At 34.9% G+C, this 22,214-nt stretch overlaps 3 protein-coding genes across 3 annotated transcripts in view; all 3 read right to left on the reverse strand.

Annotated features, from left to right (window-relative positions):
* The window catches only part of LOC120773687 (serine/threonine-protein kinase S6KL), a 65,788-nt gene extending 50,482 nt beyond the window's left edge, over positions 1 to 15,306 (reverse strand). Inside the window, exons 1-6 of the mRNA XM_040102718.1 lie at positions 14,690 to 15,306; positions 5,055 to 5,161; positions 4,618 to 4,900; positions 4,302 to 4,425; positions 3,123 to 3,221; positions 2,893 to 3,051 (exon numbers count right to left, since the gene is read on the reverse strand). Of these exons, the coding sequence (XP_039958652.1) occupies positions 2,893 to 3,051; positions 3,123 to 3,221; positions 4,302 to 4,425; positions 4,618 to 4,900; positions 5,055 to 5,161; positions 14,690 to 14,959 (1,042 nt within the window). The 5' untranslated portion in view covers positions 14,960 to 15,306. The remainder of the gene's footprint in view (positions 1 to 2,892; positions 3,052 to 3,122; positions 3,222 to 4,301; positions 4,426 to 4,617; positions 4,901 to 5,054; positions 5,162 to 14,689) is intronic.
* LOC120773690 (autophagy-related protein 101) lies at positions 1,677 to 2,618 on the reverse strand. The gene has a single exon (XM_040102723.1). It carries the CDS (start codon positions 2,347 to 2,349, stop codon positions 1,693 to 1,695), a length of 657 nt encoding a protein of 218 aa, XP_039958657.1. The 5' UTR covers positions 2,350 to 2,618; the 3' UTR covers positions 1,677 to 1,692.
* A 367-nt stretch (positions 15,307 to 15,673) lies between the features above and the next one.
* LOC120773689 (polymerase delta-interacting protein 3-like) lies at positions 15,674 to 17,425 on the reverse strand. Its single transcript, XM_040102722.1, has 3 exons — positions 17,205 to 17,425; positions 16,671 to 17,077; positions 15,674 to 16,606 (listed from the first exon to the last, which is right to left on the reverse strand). The coding sequence occupies exons 1-3, from the start codon at positions 17,270 to 17,272 to the stop codon at positions 15,885 to 15,887; spliced, it is 1,197 nt and encodes a 398-aa protein (XP_039958656.1). The 5' UTR covers positions 17,273 to 17,425; the 3' UTR covers positions 15,674 to 15,884.
* Positions 17,426 to 22,214: the final 4,789 nt, after the last annotated feature.

Here is a 22,214-nt window from a genome sequence, read left to right on the forward strand (position 1 = left end):
AATTACAAAAGTTCTTAAGGAATACGAACAACCGCTGGGATGCGCAGTTCAAATCAAATATACGCTTGGGCTGTATATCTGCTGATTATGAGGCTTAAGATATAGAACTTAGTAATAAAAACTTCGCTTGTATCTACTTGAACGAGTTCAAGTCAAGTTTAAGATCACAAAATCATAACAAATAAAATGTAAGCAAAACTTATTGCGAATGAGTTCCGTGTAACCCAATTTAATGTAGGTTAATATATTTTCTATGCAAGGTACGCTGACTTAAAAAATACAACTTAACTTTAGGATAAAAAAGTTTTAATAACATAATAATGGATAACGTATAAAAAAAAAATTAAATTAATTATGCAGACCAGTGCATGCGCAAAAATAATAATAATAATAAATAAATAAGATTAAATTCAAGACACTAGTGTGTATAAAACAAATATTGAACGCAATGACACAGTTCAGATCAAAATATTTTAGGTTAACGGAATCTTCAAAACTTTTAAATTTTCAAAATTTCAAAAATTTTCAAGATTTTTAAATTTTCAAAATTTTATAATTTTTCAAAATTTCAAAAATTTTCAAGATTTTTAAATTTTCAAGATTTCAAAATTTCAAAAAGTTTCAATTTAAATTTGGTTGTAATAAATATTGGCAATGCTCTGACAACACTTTTCTGTATTGTGGCATTGATCGCTTTATGCATTATCGACTTTATATTTACGTGTAATTACATTGATAAACTTGAAACTGAGAATAATGTTATTTTTCATATTTAGTAAGAGCATTGCAGCTGCAATTTGCTGCAATAACATTTATCATTACTGATTTTGTGGGGTTTTATACAGCGTCTTGGCAATACTACACAAACTGACAAGCAACCAGCAAGAGAGCGTTCGAGTGTGAGTAGCGTAGGAGCTTGAGACCAATTTGCAGTGTCACAGTTAATCAACAATACTTTTGCGTTTTTATAGTTTTTTTTTGTTTTTGCCTCTATTCTTACTTTTCACGGCAGACTTCAGTTATGATAAATTTCAAATTCAGTTAAAACAATGAATTCAACAATGATAGGCAAACGCGAATGTTGAAACGAGTGCTGCTCGTTAATCACAATTTGAACACAACATTTTTGCGCTTGACGCGCTCACGAATCGAGCGCTCTATTGCAATGGTTTTTAGGTGTTTCAGTTTACGTAGGGTGGAACACAAGTCAATTTAGCCGTAAACAATTAACAATTAAGTTGAGTTTAGCAACTATCTATTTAAATTTATATTGTATTTCAGCGTTTAGCGTGATAAATTGTTGTTTGAGTGCAACTAAAATGAGCCGAGGCGATTGTGCTGACATAAGAACAGCAAAATTATGCCACCCACAACAGCTAAAATTGATTTGCGCTCGCTAGGCTTGGCACCTATACAGGTGGTGGTTTGGAGCGCGTTCAGCTCGATGTTGACATGTTCACTCAACGCTTTGCTACGGTGTGCTCGGCTGACTTGAGAAATCATAATACTTGTACCCTTATTGAAGTACTTTCCACCGGCCACAACAATCGTGTCCTTAGCATATACAGGCTGTAATTCTGCGCTTACTTGCTGTTGTGGGTTCTCTTCATGCTGTTGTTGTTGTTGTTGATGTTTTGATTGTTGTTTTTGCATTTTTTGGCGGTGGCTACGCTCACTCGCAAGCATTACACGTCACAACGTGAACGTCTCCTTAATTATCTTCTTAACGGTATTGGTCACCGAGGGCGTTTGTGAGCCAGCAGTCGTGTAATCAAACTTAAAGAGATACGGCTGTACATCGGGATATGAAGTGTCAAAAATGAGGTCTAATTCACTTTGACTTGGCGTCTTCGGTACATAGTCCGAACGATTCATAAGCTCAGTGATGTATATAACTTTCTCGGTTAGAAGATCAGAGACGTTTTCTCTGCTGATTTGGCGATCATCTGCGTTTTCATACTTTATGAGATCTAAATGAACTGTCCACACCTCCCACGGTATGCACTCTTGCTGGAATAGCCAACGCGATTTGCGTTTTTGAAAGAATTCCAGGCTTATTTGGCCGGAACCGCAACTTTCATTGGAGCGTAACTTCTCGCTGAAAACGTTGATGGCTCGTTTAACGGTTCGCAGCAGCCCCTCGGAAGTGCAACAAACGTATGTGAAATCAATGAAATCACAATCCACGTCGGTGTAGCCAATAGTGCCGATGGAATATTGAGCATCGCCCGTATACATGTATTTGCCTTGGCAGCGATGGAAAAGCACCGTATGAAAGATGCTGGCAACGGCTTCGTCCACTTGACGACCCTCGATGGTGAGGTCGAAAACCTGCGAGCGAGCGTTCATCTTGTTGGGTGAATAGGAGCGCACAGCTACTGACGCTGTAGCATAAAACGTGTTCGCGCGCAGTTGATAACGGTGTTTAGTGTTTGAACTCTTCTATGACAGTTAGTAATGAGGGTTAATTTCTTGCAGCATATTCTTCAACTATTTCAAAAATTAATTTTTTCTAATATTTTTTCACTAAGCATTTAAATAACTTAAACGAACCGTTTAAATTAATTCAACATTTGTACAGTTTTTGGTGTTTAAAATAATTCAAACGTGATTTTTTGCCTAAACAATTTGTTATTTTTTGCTTTTTCTTCCCTTTTCAACACAGTTATCAGTTTGTTTGTTGTTGCTGTTCGCCTCGTTAACAGTTAGCTATTTCTTTTGTTGTTGTTTTTTGCACAAATCTGCGTTTTCATCAAAGTATTTTTAATTTGGTTGTTTTGAAAGATTTAAAACTGTTTTGTTTAGTAGCCCTTTTTCTAGTTCGGTTTTACCGTTAAACACATTCTATTTATATTAAGAAGGATTGCTTTTGTCATTTGGTTCAAATCGTACCCATATATTGGAAAGTGCCGCACATAGTCCTTGTTGTTGCACCTAAGCGAAGCCACTTACTAAGTCCGAAATCAGTTATTTTTATGTGAAAGTTGGCGGTGAGCAGTATGTTTTCCGGTTTAACATCACGATATATTACACCAGCATTATGGAGAAAGTCTACAGTCGAACGGATAGAAATTATACAGTTATTAATAGGGCGAGGACAAAAATACAAAGATATTAATTACCAATAGCCAGTGCGATTTCCGCTAAATATACCCTAATGAGATCCAATGAGAAATGAGTTAATTTGGAGAAGAGTTCACCATTCGGCACATATTCCGAAACTGTAACGAATTCAATAATAGAGTTAGTTAATACTTTTCAGTAGTTATATTTCTAATAAACGAATTTTCTCAGAAAAATTCTTCTAATTTATTAGAAGTTGATGCGCCAAATAGTTTCGGAGATATAAGCGTATTTGTAAGGAACGAAACAAGTCGGTGAGAAAAAATTCCTCTGTAATGGCTGAATCGATCAACTTGAAATTGTTCACATGAAATTTTACATATGTATATTTGTCAGATAATGATCGAAGGCATCAAATTAATGATTTCCACTTCTTAAGCCCCTCTGAAGTGTAAATTTTTTCACAAAAAGCAAGAAGACGCCATTTCGTCAAAAATCGAAGTTTTGAGTAGTCCTAAAGTTATTACATACTAGAGATGAATAGATATAATAAATTTATAAAAAAAAATCACAAAAAATGTTTTACAAGTGGATATAACCCCTAAAAGTTGTATTCGATCTTCTATCTTCGCTGATTTAAGGGTTACATGGGTTTACGGGTTTAAAAAAAAACTACTCAACTGATCTTTATGAAATTTTACACAGGTCTTTCAGAAGTTCGAAGTTAAAGTTTTAACTAAAACACGTATTTTTTCACTTTAGATGATGCTGAAGGAGTCGTACTGCTAACGCTGGCTCATCTTTCTTCCAAGGGTTCAGGGAATGGCGTCGCAATTGCAGAGTTTAAAATATTTGTTTCCAAAGTTTTCAGAATTTCTTTGTTAATGTAACTTTAAAAAATTCTAATAAAATATTTACATTTTTATATGGGGAAAAAAATTGTTGAAAAAATGCTGCTTTTTACACGAGGAAACCCATGTAACCCCTCAGGCCAGTCGAATTATGAATTGTGCAAGTTTGACGAATTTTTCGAAATTGAAATTAAATTCTATGCGCCTGTTCTTTACGGCTTAATCTTATACCACACTCTAATATTGGAAAACGCGATATAAAACCGCGGAAAAATCGTTTGTACGCACTTTCAAACAAAATGGTGGGTCGAAGCAACGCTTACTAGGATTTAGTTCAATCTTTAGCATTCAATTTCATAATGAAATGTTAATTTTAAATCATCTTACGTATATGCAAGTTACGACGATTCTGCCATGAATCCACTTGTTGCACAATAAACGAATGGTGACCGCACAACTTTTGAATATCCGCTTCGTCTTTTATTTGCTGCACACTGTTCTCTTCGATTATCTGTAAAAGCCATAACAGCATGAGTTAATAATTGCAAGAAGCAAAAAAAACAACAACAAAAAAGTAATAACGACAAAAACAAAAGCGAGTAGTTGTTCACGCAAATTAGTCATAAGATACAATAAAAAGATCCGATTGTGAAATTCGAGTTTGCGTCAAGTGAAGTAAGACACTTATGCGTTTCATACTTACTTTGGACTTTTTCAACACTTTGAGTGCATAAATAGGCGCAGGATGTAATGGTGTTGCCGCCGAGCTGTTTGCAGCTTCAGTCGTTTGTTGTTGTTGTGTTAAATCTTGCGCGTAGCGCTTATTAATTACTTTGAAGACAACACCGAATGCACCCTTGGCCACCAAGTCTACAATGTGGAATTGATCGTTGCGACTGGCTTCCTTAAAATGTGAACTGAATATGGCATTGGTAAGTGGCTTATGCCATGGGGTCTTAGAGCGACGCTGCTGTGCCGATGTTAAACTGTTGACGAAAATAAAAATACGAAATTATTACATACAAATATATAAACAATAACAATAATAATAAATAAACACACAGACATGCATACATAACTAGTTAAGCGGTTAAATGCCTTGTTTGTGTGTGTATGTACAGATATTGTCGGTTCAATTACCTTTTTCTGGTTGACTTATTGCGATTGTGAAATGAATTCCTATTAGCACCACCAGTAAAGCTCCAATTTAGACGGCCACTTAAGCTGCCAAAACTCCAAGCAGAAGCCTGTAAATGCGAGAAAAAAGTTTGTGAGTTCTAAAAAATGTGTTTATGATAAAGAATTGTTTACAATAAATTTTTTTTTCTGAAAAATGTTGTTTACCATAAATTTTTTTTTCTAAAAAATGCGTTCTAGCACTTAAAGAATCAATGGCCCGTTTAACGCTCGCATCAATGGAGAACCGTTAAGGCGGGCAGTCATTAATTAATATTGATACGATTATGTTATTTATAAATTCAACGTTGATACAGAGCACTGAACCTTCGATAATGGCATACGTGCACATTTGGCAATTTGAACTTGTCCGCCTCAAAACTGTGCGAAATGCAATGCATGTACTCCAATTAATTGCTTGTTGGATTTGAAGTGGGGTGTCGATTACGGGAAAGATTTAATTTAGCACATCATAAGCAAAAATATTGCCATGATTGGTTGGGCGCGTAGATAATACAAAGGTGAGTGGAGAATTACTCGTATGACACAGTTTAACACATTTTTTGTAGTGCGTTCTAACGGTGTGCTTGTTGTGACGATATTTCAAACAGCCTAAGTGTTTATTATTGTCATTTTATTGTTGTTATTACTTTTCGAATACGTTATTATAACAGAAGTTATTATTGCATACGAAGAATGTTTGTATGTGTGCGTGTCGTAGACTCATTTACATAATAACAACAAAATTTCTGAGCGAATTGAAAGTTGTAACGGCATAAAAAGTGAGTTCGAAAACAAATATGTATGTATGTACTAATGTATGCTAGTGTACTTGACGGTATTGTATGATGTCGTAAGCTATGTTATGTATTGTGTTATCAGGAAAATAGCATACTTGCACACGAATGTTGTACTGTAAGCGCTTTTCTTTAACAACAAAAATACTACATGCGAAGTGCATGAGAAAATAGTATATTTTCACGCGCAATTTTTACTTTAGTATACATATGTATTTACATATGTACATATTTACATGCAGAGTACAAAACACGAAATCACATTAAAACAAGGTAGTAAACAACAAGTTATTAGTGCTGAAATATTACTACGTTCTCGAAAAATATATTTATGTGATGTTTTCAATAAAGTAATTTAGATTTGTTGAGAGAAAATGTTGTTAAACCGTATTGTACTAAATATAGTATACAAATATCAAGATAAAATAAACAAATAGTTAAAAATGTGTAAATATTTTCAATGCAAAACTAATAATACATGCATATTTAGTAGGAATACTATATACTATATCGTCACCTAAAATGCAAAACAACGTACATATGTATGTATGTATCATCAAAAAAATTTAAATAGTTTTTTTTTTTATTATTTACGATTCACTATATTATATTACATATGTACATACATACATATTTATATATAGCATGAAACTTTCAGCTCTTGCTGTCAGATATAACCAATATATGTATGTATGTATAATGTAAACTCAAATTGGGTTTCAATAAGAGGAGTTCTTTTATACATACATATATTTTTTTCTTCGCCTGTAAACTTATGAAAAGTCATGCTACGTTATTTTGTATTTTTGGTGACGATATGTACATATGTATGTACACAAAAATCTGTTTTAGCTATGAACACTAAAAATATGCACTATAAGTTACGTTAATAAAATGCTTTTAATGATATTATTCAAAAAATTACAAATTTTGTGAAACAGCGAATGATTTATTTATTTTTTTCTCTTTGCTACGACATTTTATCTAAAAATTTGTATGTAAAAAAATGCAATTGCGCTTCAAAAACACTTCCGGTACTGAATTTAGTCACGCTAAATATATGTACTTTGAACCAAAAACAAAACAAAAATAATTTTTTTTTTTCAAAATCGTTTACATATTTTGTCAGAAGACAGAATATAAATTTACATATTTTATTAAAAATTTGAATATAAAATATGCAGTATGGATTCCACGTAGTTAGACAATATTTTCAACAAAAATACTTTTTTTAAGATGCATATTTTGCATAAACAAAAAATTGCAAATGTTTTCGATCATGTTCGTGACTATAAATATTTTACTACTAATGTAAATGCGCTCGTAATGCAAATAATAAAATAAGTGTAATTTAAATGATTTGTAGGTGTAATTTAAATTGACAAAAGCCTCCATTAATTTAGCGTTTTAAATTAGTAATAAATTATATAAATTATTTATTAAAAAAAAGTGACTATCAATAGTAAATTACATGAGCTTTTCGTAATCACTGGGGAATCTTATCAAAACTTGCCACTGATACCCTTTGAAATGCTCGCAAACTGAACTTTGAATGCACATGTTGTTTTCATTAAGACAAAAAAATATTGGCATTTCGATATTTACCGATTTAAAAGTTTTGGAGTTGAAACATTTAACATTTACAGAAGTATTAAATGTGTCTAAAGAACAACAAAAATTATTATAGGTGCCTAAAGAACAACTTTTAACAACTTAAGATTTTTCTTACGTTTAAAAATATATAAAGCGTAAGCTTTTTGGCAATTTAGAAAACCAAATAAAATTCAGAAAATCAGAATGTACGACCATGTATAAGTCGGCATGATATGTAAAAAAATATTTAACCCCCAAATGTATTTCTTTTGGAAGCTAAAAATCTCGGCACAGCATTTTACACAATTTTAAAGAGTAGCAAAACGCTAACAAATGTGCGAAAAAAAATAACTTTATCGGCATATTCTGCAACTAAAACGAACATGTTTTAATTTTAATTAACTATAGCAAACAAACTCTTCAAATGTAAAATTGTAATCAGCTGATGTTTGTTTACGTTTTATATGCATACAAAGCCTTGCTCACTTTTACTACAAGAAATTCACCACACGGTGTGGTGAGTTGTGAGGTGCGCGTTTTGAGGACGTAATGAGGCCTTTTTCAATTCACGTGTGTCTATGCATGTGTATTCGTACAAGCAATGATACTGTTGGGATGTAGCAAATGGAACAGAAACAGAAACAGATTTTCTGTTCTTGTTTCATGCGAACAGCAGCAGAAATGATACTATGTGCAATATAAAGAAACTAAAATTATGAAGTTTTTGTTCTAAAATATTTTATTTTTAGCTAGGTTTTTAATGCACTGGCGTAGACTTTACGGCATTTCCTGTCAATTACATGTTTTTGCCACTGCTCCGAATTCGCCAGTTTAGCCACAAATATATATAGTACATACATATGTATATACTACACATGTGTACATATAAACTGGCACTTGATTAGATATAGGTGACACAATTTTTTTTTATGAGAGTTCCTCATAGCATTCAACCAACAACAAATACACTGCCCCATTCTCTTCAAACAGACGCAATAAATGCCACGCGGTATTTAAATACATTACGAGGTAAAAAAAGTAAACGTAGACACAATAATCACAAAACGGCTAGTGCTTTGCATTAGAATGCCACTATCAGCGCGACACCACCTAGCTAACAACAACAAAAAGCAAGCATTAATAATAATAAAAATAAACACTGAAACAAAAGCAATAACAAAATTACACGTGTGTAACGTTGTTGTTTGTGTGCGCTACAGCCGTCGCTGTCGCGTTGTAAACACATATTACTGGTTGTTGTTGTTGCTGCTGCTTGTGGTGGTGGTGTCACTTGTGATTACTCAACAATTTTTCCACAGCACAGCAGAAAAAATATTGTAATTACAATACTACAGAACGAGAGAAACAATAACATACGTCGCGGAGCGATACTGAATCTTGATGCACTTCACTAGACACGATTCAATTACACATTCAAATGAAGTTGCTTGGTTGGCGGGCGGGCGGACAGGCGTTCAGCCAGCCGGCTGTGGGACACGCGTATGCCGCGGCTTTGTTCTGCGCGTTTTTTACGTACGTCAAACTAATAAAAATTGGTAATGAGCCGAGTACTTTAGCTTACCCGTTTTGAGAGCGCTCCTCAATCAGCTAGACACACGATGCTGCAGCGTTCTTTAGTGTTATGACTACGTTGTGACTTATGCGGCTTTACTTAACTCGAACAAGTTTCACGGCGTGGAATATTTATGTTTTTATTAAAACGCACAAATATTTAACAGTCTATATTTTAATTGTTTATGTTTTTATAATGATTTGCTTTGTTTTGCTCGCGTTAGAGAAAATGTTTCTGTTTTTGCTCGGAAGACGGTTGAACACGTTATGAGCCAGAGTGTTGGGCAGAGCGACCAGCTAGAGTCGCTAATGTTGACTGATGCGTTGTTAAGCGTGCCAACAACGCCAAACGTGCCGAATCGAAGAGCAAAACAGAGCGTCCAAAGACCTGCGCGTGTGGCTACTAGCGTCAGCGTTGCGCCGCTGAGCGACTACATAGCGTGTACATAGTACATACATATGTATATAAGTATGTAGATACATGCATACATTTAACGCGCTCCTCTCACCACTGCTGTTGACGCTGTCGTTGTCGGTGTTTTCACTGCTATTGACGCTTTTATCGCCACCTTCGTCATAATAACACAGCTGTATTTTCTTCTGAAACATGCGCTTAGGAGCGGGTTGAAATCAGCACTCTGAGATCAGTAAGCAGCTAGTTAACCAACCGCTTGTTTTTGTAATCGAAACGCAATTGTCGACAATGAAATTCTTTTCAGGGACTCGATCGATACCGTGCCAACACGCATTATATATAAAGTATACGATGTCGCAGCTATTGTCGAGACGGTGAGAGAACTCGCTCGTCAATAGCCTCGTCTACTTGACTCCCGCATGTAATAAGGAAATCAAAACCAATTTTGAAACGACGAGTGAAGTAAGCGGCGTCTGTCTCACAGTCCAACGCCGATAATACGTACTTCATATTTTAGTACACAAATCCTTTTGTCATTTGTCGCAAACGCTCATATCGAACCCCTATAGCATAAGTTTAAGTAATTCAACGATCAAAATCAAGACCTTGTTTTTTTAACTTGTGAAGGATTATACAGGGTTTGTACGGAAAGTAAAAGGACTGATTTTCTTCCGCCGCGACTGTACTTCGGAGCTTGCGCGCCCCAACTGGATTCGGTAGAGGGCGTTCCTAGCTAAAGAACGAGCAGTTGGTTAGTTATCTCCAAGCACCTGGAGAGTCATGACAAACATTTTCGCGCGACGTGTTTCTGTGAGTGGTGCAGGCCGAAAATGCAGCGTTCGTTAGAGCAGAAATGCGCGATTAAATTCTGTGTGAAACTCGGTAAAGACCATTCTGAGAGATTTGTGTCTTCGACAAACACCGACAATGTGAATCGTGTGCGCAAAGTTTTGAACTCAGACCTTCGACTAAGTATTCGTTTAATTGCTCAGGTGCCAAGTTTTACGTGGTAGTCCTTAAGAAACTCAAACGAAGGGTCAATCGGATCCGACATGACATCGCAGCGTGCACCACTGCAACGCCCTGGCTCACACCGCCTTTCTTGTGAACAGCTGCCTAACCAAGGCTGGCATCCCAACGCTTTCGCAGCCGCCTTACAGCCCAGATATGGTTTTTCTTGCTTCCTTGCCTGAAAAGGCCGATGAAAGGCAAGCATACAGAGACGACAGAGGGGATACAAGCAGCATGCACCTCGGCTCTCAAGACTATTCAGAAGAATGCCTTCCGTACGCCGTCAATGATTGGAAATCGCGCTGACTGCGCTGGTTCGACGCAGAAGAAGCTTATTTTGAAAGTTTTTAAAGAATTGTACTGATTGGTTCAATAGATTTTTTTAAATCGACTCAGTCCAATTACTTTCCGGACAAACCATGTATAACCAGATCTCACATTATTTCTTCGAACTAAATCTTGTAGCATCTACGAATCAAAATGAAAATCAAAGTGCCCAACTCGTTTTATTTGGGGCTGACTGTATCACCACGTTGTCGACTGTTTAATGAAAATAAAATATCAAAAACCAGTTGGCGCAGACAAACTACTTTTACTGCGAGGTGAGAGCGAGCGTTTATCAATACAGCGATTGGGGCGAAAGAAAAAAGTTTCGCTGATAACGAGTGATGCACGGGGAATGCTCAGACAACAGCTAAACAAAACTGTCTGCGACAAGGCGGCCAAGGTGTGGACACAAGTACAACAATAAAATAGAAAATTAAAACAATTAACAAGAAATATACGTTAAAGCAACAACAATAAATTAAACAATACAAGTTTCAAAACAAACTGCTACATCAACAAATCGGCCAAAGTAAATGACAACAAAAAAGTGATGATGAAATCTTCACTTGGCCGAAAATCAGCAGCGCATCAGTTCGTAGGGCATATTTATAAGCATGTTGAATGAGAGATTGCTCACTCTTTTACATGTAGGCCTGCTAAATTGTGTTTGAAGTCGAAATAGCACAAAGGAATCGGAAGAATTAAAGAAATTGTGTTCGTATCACCGCTATTAAATAAAGTCACGACGAGTTCCACATAAAGATTCATTTATATTTACTTTCGTACTTAAGGCGTTTCAAGGCCGTGGTTATAGTAAACTACATACATACACGTGTATAAATCTGCTTATACATACATACATATTATTAGGCTCAATTCATAAGTATGTACATACGTACACTGTATATGGGCAAACAATGTGTGTATATAATGTAGGGGTTTATAAACATTTTCAAGTGCGTAATTTAAATTCACGACAGCAACATGTGCCATATAGATGTGTGAGTATGTAGAGCTTCTATATTCTCTATTCTTTATTTTTAATCACACACAGCGTACATTGGCCGATTCAGGTGAATCAAGTTTGTATGCAAAAATAATAATAACAAACAAAAGCGTTGAATTGATAAAAAAGCATTCTAAAATAAAAAAAATAATTACTTTAAAATTAGAACAATAGTCTATAGCAAAGGGATAGGAAAGTGCAAAATAATTAACAGTTATTTACTGCTTTTCTATTTGCAACTTTTTTCCAAATTACCTTCGTATTTGTATGTGTACTGTGCTGATGAATGACCGAGTATTTACGGCGCGCGTTCTTTTTACAAAAAAAATTAGGAACAAATAAATGAAACATAATTAAAAATGGGTTTGTTAAAACATGTCAAACGAGTTTTATTTATTTCCTTTAGGTTTTATCAAAAAATAACTAACGCGAATATGAAGCATTTCAGCAGCATTTGAAACTTTATAGCTTTCGAGTACGGCGAAGCGCGTGGGAAGCTCAATTTAGTGTGACAACACAAAATAAATATTGTTTTTATATAGTACATACATAAGTATGTATGTATTTTGCATTTGCTCTATGTTGGTATATTGTCTGTCTGTCTGTCTGTCTCAAAAAAGCTACTTATTGATCGGAAAACCCTAAATCGGACCTCTATATGCCATATAAACTGAGCGAACAAAAATAGGTACTTTTATGGAAATTTTGTATAGATTATTGTGTAAGGCAACGAGATAAAATCCAAACAAATTGTTCAGATCGAGACTCTATAGCATACAGCTGCCATACAAGTTCAACTATCAAAATCAAGTTCTTGTGTGGAAAGTTTTTTATTTATAAAGGGTATTATAGCTTCGGTACAACAAAAGTTAAGTTTCTTGTTTTAGTTTTTATATAAAATGATAATGATGATCTTTCGATGTGGTTTCAACACTTTTTTAAACATTTCAGTTAAAAAGGCCACGCTGTTATTATGGACAACTCAAAATGCTCTCTTCATATGAAGTGTGCTAGACTGAAGGCTAATATTATCTACACAACTGTAGAAATATGCATGTATGTACAAATGTATATATGCACTGGAATAGTTCGAAAACATTCAGCACTTTTCGAAGCGTTCTCACTAGCGTCAAGTAAAATTTAGCAGGTAGAAATTATAGAAAGCAAGTAGACGTCATATTTATTTAACATAGCATGTGCTCGAATATATACAAATACATATGTACATGTACTTCGTATTTAACTTCATAAGTATGTTCTGTACACTACGGCAAACATCCCTTCCCAATGACTCGGTGGAAAAACCCAGGCAATGGATAGTTAAGGGCAACTTTAGGGATAAGCATTTGGCCAAAGCTATACATTATGTTATGCTCAAATATTCGTAGATTTCATAGGTAAAACATAAACAAAAATATGTACATATATGTATGTCAATGATGAAAAATTCACCCTAGGTGTCTTCAATAGCAACAGGGGGAGATAATGAAGAAACAGGTAAACAATTATATGGTATAATATTCGAATCCTTGCAGAAAAAAGTTCCACCACACAACATAACAGCAATTATGGCGCTGGTAAAGGTGGTGAAAATCAACACACCATCTCCGTATGTTATAGTATAAAACGAAAAATATAGAACTACGTCATTTGGCAAATAATTTCATACATAAAATGTGTAAATGACTGTAAGCAACGATTGAAATAACAGCAAAAGAATTGTACGTAGGGAACATAGTACGTCGCATACGCTTGAAGAGCAATTATGGGGGTGGTGTGGCAGGAGGTAGAATAAAAGAAGTGAGCAACAGCAAATCACGAAGTTATTGAATGAAAATAGCAACAAAGGCAGAAATAGCACGAGTCACATACACCTATACAGACATATGTGTATCTTTTCGTGTACATATACATATTGTTTACATATTTTAGGAAAAATCTAAATATACACAAAAAATGTTAACAAAAATACGTATGCACATTTATATATCTACATATCTATATGAACATGTGTATATTCTATGTAGTATTCGAGCATGTTTGTGAAAAAATGCAAATATACTTAAAATTTAACAGCTGTTTTTCGGTTAACAGAAAGTTGTGCTCGGTACATAGAGGAAGCATTATTCGCGCAAAATCATTTTCTTTTGTTGTTCCTACGTTTTGTGGTGGTAAATAACAAAGACACAGCTCTACTGACTTTTATTACCTTTTTGCGCAGAAAAATAAGAAAACTACGCAAAAGGGGCAGTGGGAAAAGTAATAACAGCAGAGCTGATTCGACGTGAAATGGTCGTTGAACGTTTGGCGACGCAGTTAAGCCTCAGCTCACACTCCAGCAGCGCATTACGCTTTGCACATACAATACGAACATATTGAGATTGATGCCTTTTACCCATAAGCGTTGCTGCTTTGCGCTACTTTTGTATACACGGACTTTAGTGGCAATAGCTACAGTTACTGCGTGCAATGACACTGACACTGTTAACGCATAGGCGCACGTACTTGAGGGTGGGTTCACATGGCTTCCTCTTGCACTTATTCCTTTCTACCACCGAATACCAAATTTCAAAGTACATACAAACTGGCGCACATACTTATATATTCTGCTGCTGTGCTATAGTTATAGACGCTGCCGCGTAATGATGTCAACGTATAGATATTCAACATGACATGTTAAAGGCAATTAACTAACTGACCCCCAACGCAGTTCATATTAGAAACTAGCAACAACAGCAATAAACAACGCGTTTGTTGAGTAGAAGCACAAATGTTTATATTATGAATTGTAATAACAAGGTTCTAGTCATACAAATATGTGCAAGGATGCAAATATGATTGAATTGCAATGTTAATATTGTCTAATTTAAGTCAATACCTGTCTAGAGCGCTGAGTTCCGTGATTGTTAGCAGCTGATTGCCCTTCACTGTTATGTTCTATTTCAAGTGCCTCTGACTTTTTGCTGATGTTCGTACTTTTGCTTCGTGTTTTTTGAGTTTTGGGATAAGAAAAGTTCTGCTGCTGTGGGTCTTCTTTATCCTGGACTTGTTCACTCAGAATTTGTTTGGATACACTCTCTTTCTGCTGCCGTTGCTTTGGCGACTTTGTGGTCTGCTCATTCCTGGATGCACTGACACTGTTTCCCATTAAAGTTTCCGTTTACAATACATTTATTGGGTTTGTTTTGCTTTCACCGTAGTTTTGTTTCTTTCTTTTCCTCTTTTAACGCTTCATCCTTTTTATAACTTTCTAAAAATTACTCGTTGCTATTATTTTGTCGTTTGCTTTAATTTTCACTTTCTGATAACAAAAAAGTTGAAAGAAATTTTTCATTTAACAAAACGTCTTTACAGCAATAAATTATCAGTTTTCATGAACTATTAGCTAGGGCACACTTTAAATTAGATCTTTATGTTTTAATTCTTGCTGTTAAACTACTGAATAAATTTATATTTGTTTTTAAAATTAAAGCAACCCTATAATACTCTTTTACATCCAACAGCAAACGAGAAATGCGAAATGCTAACGAGTTCGAACCAATACATAAAATGCTACGAATTGAAATTTTACAGTGCTGCCAGGTGATAAGTATTAATATAAGCCAATAAGTATTCAGTAGATGAAAGTTATTTTATTTTAAATTTTTATTCAATAAAAGTGGTTGCAACATAATTTGCAATGAAAAATTAATACATTTTATATTTTAACATAATGGAATTTTTAGAAAAATATTACCAATGCTTAAAAAAAAATTTGTTTTTCTGATAATTCCTTACTAAAAAGTCTATCACAAAATTCTATTTACCCACACAAGGTCATGATTTGCGATCACATCCAATTTGAATTTTGAATAAAAATAACTTTTTTGAGTTGAACGTCAATAATTTATTCATACGTCGGAAATACTTGCGGCTGAAACGTAAATCTACAGTATTAAATATTTCCTTATGTGTTACATATGTGAACACCAATATTTATTTAAGATACATTAATAACATGTATTTATTGACATGCGGGTTCTGCTTGCTATATTTTTAATATAGCTGAAAAGTTAATATTTTAATTCTTAGCGTTAATGGCGCCGGAAAAGCACCTTATGCAAAGCGTCTATGTCAATTTCTAAAGGTGTTTTTCCAGAAGAATTGCGCGAACTTGAACTTGTTGGTATTGCTGGAGCGGTGGGCTTGTTTGAGGCGCGGGGGTTCACCAGGAGACATTTCATAGGTTGACCATCTAACTGTCGGTTGTGGTATGTATCCACCGCTTTTTCTGCATCCGTAAGAGATTTATATATTACTTCTGCAACGCCGGGACGCACCAAACGTGAATCATATAAAGGACCGATATCCTCGAACAATTCTTGGATATCTGACTGAGTTACGCTGCTATGCAAATTACTAACTACAATGCGATAACCGGAGGATGATGATGACGATTTAATTGGGTTTGAGAAGATACCCATAGATGCATGTGGATCAGGAGCACGTTCCAAACGTGAACGCATCTCATATGAGAGATGTGATGATGGCTCCGGCACATATCGGCGTTTATAAATATCTGGACTTAATTGTCGGGTGCTAGGCCTTAATATGCCCTTAGGTGGGGGTGGTGGTAGGTCTGGTGACATGCGACGCTCACGAGGTTTATAAACATCAAAAGGATCAAAACCTTCAGTATTTGCCACCCATGAATTCATGCGCCTTATTGGTGGTGTTGGCGAAACGTCACGTTGGCCAAATGTGGCAAAGTCATTTGTGACCGTGCGGCTTAGTCTTGTGGCGGCAGCTATTTCCTCTAAATAGAATAAATAAATTACAAATTTGCGTTTTAATTTAAATTTTTAAGTCACAGCACTTACCTTCTTCCATGCGTTCCATATCGTCGTAGTCTACGTAGCCACGCGGCACATTTATTAAATCCGGCAATCGCGCTGATACATGAGCAGGCTGCCTTATAAAGGGTTGAGTACTTTTCAATCCTGGTCTAGCTTTTAGTACCCCATTTCGATACGCTGCTGTGTACAACTTTTTTGTTGCGCCCCGTGTTTTTAGTCCGCCAGCAGATAACTTTTTTGCCAATAATCGTTGACGAACATCACCACTAGCTCGTGTTAATTCTGACAATTTATCACGCGCATCCCGTATTTTTTCACGATTCTTCTGTATAATTTTATTTCGTGCATCAGTCACCATACTCTGTTTGAATACAGGCTTATTCAACGTTTTTCGTAAGGCCAATCCTTTTCGAGGATTTTCCGTATTATTGCTGAAATATGAATGAAAGGATTACAGTTTAATAAATTTGTTTAAATTTAAATTTCATCGCTTTACACTTTTTATTATTATAAATAAGTATGAAGTGAAAAGAACTTCGCCATTTTAACTACACTTACAATTTCTTCACAGCTGATGGTACAGCGATTTTTTTGGTTTTAATTATTTCATCCAAACTAAGATCCATGGCTGTTCCTGGCGTGTATAACTTTTTGTACCAATCAATTAACAGCGTTTTATAGATTTCTTTTTCTCAAATTGTTGAAAAAAGAAACAAATATGAGTCCGTGTGAGAAAGTATAAAAAAGCCGATTCGCGTTTGTTGAAAAGTTGGCTGCTGTTGCTATATTGTGAATAATCAAACAGTGTTAAGAAGCAGAAAATACATTCACATGTAACGCTTTCAGAGATATTTTTCTGAATGTTTGAAATTATGAACTTGTACGAGTTTTTATACTTTTTTCACTTTGCCCCTTCATTGACCCAGGTACCTGCTATTATTTTTCCTCGCTGTACCCTAACTACCTGATCTTAAGCTGCAGCTGGCAAGTTAAAACAGAAGCTATTTTCTAAGAATTAAGTTAAGTAAGTAAGCAACGACTTGCACCAAGGACGTTGCGACAAAAGGAGGCAGGTATACACAATTTTTACCTCAATTAACCTACCTTTAACTAAACGAAATAATGAGTTCAGGAGGATTATTATTTTATTAATATTTCGATTTTTAATCATAATTCTCAGAAACTTATTCTTTTGTGTTTTTGTGGGAGGCTTTCAGTCCTAAAAACTGTCCTAACTGAGTTTTTATTGATGCTCCACATCGTCTTAACACTAGATTGCCTAAGCAAGTAATTTTGACTGCTTTCGAATTTCAATTAAACAAAATAGTGATTTAAGGGGGTGTTCTAGTCTAGAGGCTTGAAATTCGAGCTTTTTTCAACAATTAACAAAAAAGAAACACTAGATATTTGTACCATCTGTTTTTTTTCATCGAGTTATGCGTCCTTGAAGAAAAGGGGGGAAAAAGCGGTCGTGTCCTCATCGCCATGATTACACAAAATAAATAAAAAAAAAAAAACAATTTCATCCAGTTATGCGTCCTTGACGGAAAGGGGAGAAAAAAGAGGCCGTGTCCCCATCGCCATGATTTCTACCATTGTCGTCATCTGAAAAATAAAACAATTCTTAATGAGTACGAATGTCGCTATGTCATGAAGCAGCAAAACTAAAAAAAAATGTTTTCATAAAATGGCGGCTACTCATAAAAAATCGATTTTTTCACTAATTTTTCAATATTGTCGATTTTTTTTTAAATATTATTAATTTCAAATTTTTATTTTTTGTTGCTTCTATTGAAAGAGATATGTTTAAAGAATATTCATGCCAAATTTCAAATAAATCGACTGATTAGAACTTGAGGTATTGTGGCTACCGCACCAAAAAAAGGATTTTTGAGAAAAACGCGTTTAAAGTTTTACGTTTTATACGATATTCGCTCAACCGGTCTAGTTGCCACGTCACTAAAATGGCTATAACTTTGAAGTTTTGAAAAATCCTTTTAGGGAGATATTTTTGAATATCTATCGCATTATGAAAAAAAAATTCGATTTCTTCAAATTTCTAAACTAGAATACCCCCTTAAGCAGCTCACCAAAAAGATGCGCTTAAAAGTATGCAACATCTATATAAAACTAGTTTTGGTGACATTTGAATAGCATATGTACATATATACTGAAATATATGAATATCCTTAAAGAAAGTATACTTTATATAGATATATGTATGTATGTATAACCGCGCACCAGGGGCCCTATTCTGTATCTCGATTCGAAAGTAAATTCTATTCAAATTTAATATTCGACTCGAATGTGTTTTAGCACTCTGTAAAAAATCGAATTAAGTTTATAAATATGCGAAAGTTGTACCACCCTGTGCCAGTAACTTCGAATGCTAAATGTCAAAATAAAATGAAATAAGTTTAAATTTATTTGAAAAATATGGATTCCGTTGCATTGTGGATGGAGGACGAGGAAATTATTGAAGAAAGGATTACGAGAAGATATATAAGAAATGAATTTAATATTATGGAATTATCGTAAAAAAGGTAATTTGTTATTTATAGTACATACATATGTGTTGTGTTCGGTTATAAACTGTTTTTGCATTTGGGATTATAGCTTCATACAAAACTTTAGACTTTATAAGGAAGCCTTTGATTATGTCTTAAGAGGCATAACTGCAGAACTAACGGTACCTATAAGGTAAACGGCAGTAAATCCAGCTATAAAACTTGCTGCTACTTTAAAATTCCTTGGTCAGGGGGGCTATCAACATCAAATAAGGCAAGGCCGGTTTGCAGGGTTAGCACAGCACAGTCCACTACATCTAAATGTATTGCAGAAGTTTTGAACGCTATTGAAAAAACAATGTGTCCGACACGCATAAAATGTGAAATGAACTCACAAGAAAAGCGTGAAGCTAAGAATTATTTTTATTCAACATTTGGAATAATAGTTGCTATTGATGGAACTCACATCCAGATGGTTAGAACAGTATGAGATGAACATCTCTTTTTTAATCGAAAGCTAAAGCATAGCGTCAATGCTATGGTTATAAGTTTATATTACGACGTTTTATTCAGACTTATTTATTATAGATACTTTATAATTAGATTTGTATATAAGAGCTGTAAATGGAGTTTATGGTGGAGCAGCGCATGATGCCCACGTATGGAGCCTTTCAAACGAACGACAGTACATGCTATCCAACTACCAAAATGGAGATAAATTGTCATGGTTAATTGGTCGGAGATTTAATTCAAACCGCTTGTACTTGTATTTATATATAGCCTAAGGCTTACTAATTATTCATTATCTAGCCTATTTAAGGTGATTCTGGTTATCCATTAGAGCCATGGCTCCTTACGCCTTACCGCAATGCAGAAGAAAATTCACTTGAAAGTTTGTACAATGAAAAATTTACAAAAGCAGGATCAATAATCGAGCGTGTATTTGGAATTTTAAAAAGTCGTTTTCGATGCCTGCTTTTCGGAAGAGAGCTTCACTATGCACCAAAAAAAGTTGTTAAAATTTTGAACGTTTGTTGTGCCCTGCATAACATTTGCCTCATATACAACGTTGAAGCTCCAACAGTTATTGAAATTAATGAAGAACGATCTAATTTGGCTTTACCCAACGTAGATCAAAACAATACGCGACCGAATTAAAATAAGCTTGCGTTCGCAATTTAAATAAAGTAACTTAAAAGCAATCCATTTACTATTTCATTTCTTTCAATTATTCATACATTTAAATAAGTAAAATTAACGTCCCTTCCCTTTTAATTTTGTACTCATGCTTTAACTTTGCAAACTTTAGTTTTTGTCTTTCTAGTTCTATTTTTTCTTCATTTTGTTCAATAAGTTTGTTATTAGATTTAACTAAAGATTTTAAATTGTAATTCATGTCTTTTAAAATCTTAGAACAATCCTTGTGAAACTTTATTTGCCCGTCTTCTTGCATTTTCAAGAGATTGTTTTTACTTCCTTTACGTGACCGCACAGTACATTTGGGGGACGTTTGGGGGCGAGAAGATGGTGGTTCTTCCAAATTTTGCAAATCACTTATGTCGTTCTGAGTGCTTGGATCCGTGGTTTCACGTTGTTAGCTTTGTGACTTCACTTGTTCCCGCACCGAACTTTTGAGCACCTACTATCCCATTTACCATCTTGAACTGAATTGAAGGAATGAACTTTAGCAGGCCCACCACCTGTCCCCGACATATGCAACTTAATTTTGCGAGCTTTAGCCTTAATGTGGGTTTTGTAATCCGCCCAAACCTTAAATGCAAACAAAATAAATAGAAATCGAAGCACAGGTAACGTATAATAGCAAAATAATTTTGTTCACACAGAAATTTACCTCTTTCCACGAAAGCATGTCCTGTATGGGTGGTCCATCTCCATTTAATTTTTCATTTAACCGCTCCCACAAATGTTTACTTGTTTGTTTAGCGTCGGCACATTTTACGTAGCCTTTGGCCAAGTTTAGATGTTATTCCCTAAACTCCGCCATTAATTCAAATTGGATTTGTTTAGTGTGCTGAGAAAAGCGTGGGGTGCTTTGTGACATTTTTTTTATATATCGAGCATTCTACGCTATTTTCGCAGTAATGCAGGAATTTTTCCATAAAAGAAGGTATTTCTCACAAGAGTTGCACGAGCTTGAACTAGTTGGTATTGCTGGAGCGGTGGCTTGTTTGAGCCGCGGGGTTTCATCAGGACACATTTCGTAGGTTGACCATGAACCGTGGTCAATTCTCACAAATCATTCTCTGAAATTTTGAAATCTAAATTCAAATTATTACAGAGTGGGGAACGGAGCAACTCCAATCTTTAAACGTATTTTTCTCAGAATGGTATTTTTCAAAACGTTTTGCGCTCTCAAAGGAAGAGTTTTGAAGATATCTAGTTTGAATTTGTAGAGAACATTTTTAATGTCATCCTCTATCGCGCTATGGAAGCTTTTATTTTTTTTTTTAAATCTCCCCATATTTTTCTACTTTCCGCATTTCTGAGGTGAGATTTCAAAGTCAATGCCCTTTAGCAAGGTCTACAATAATACTTTACCAAGTTTTCTCTTAGTAGTTAAGAGTAAACTTTTTACGTCTTTCCACAATCCATACTGTTCCTAAGTAATTTTGTGGCATGACTGTATTGTTGTGTTGCAAGATCTAAAGTTTTCCTCCAAGATCTCTTGCTTAAAGAAGTCCTCGATGGAGTTCTAAGGTCTTGGGCAGAATCTGGACGAGCTAGCTCGTCTACTTTCGTTCCAGTCTTAGTTCTTCATTATTGTTTAGATATTTGTTTAAAGGGTTATATGGGTTTCCTCGGATAAAAAACAGCCTTTTTTCGACAATTTTTTTCTCATATAATAAATGAAATAGTTTATTAGCATTTATTGTTACAAACATACACTATTGGCAAAGATATTCTGAAATAATTGGAAAAAATAATTTTTAACTCGGCGACGGCATTACGACATCATTTCCGGTGACTCCTTATAGGATCATCTAAACGAAAATATACTCGTTTTAGTTAAAACCTTAACTGAGAACATGGACGAAGAAAA

Source organism: Bactrocera tryoni, chromosome 4, assembly GCF_016617805.1.
Source record: "Bactrocera tryoni isolate S06 chromosome 4, CSIRO_BtryS06_freeze2, whole genome shotgun sequence".
NCBI classification, from domain to species: domain Eukaryota; kingdom Metazoa; phylum Arthropoda; class Insecta; order Diptera; family Tephritidae; genus Bactrocera; species Bactrocera tryoni.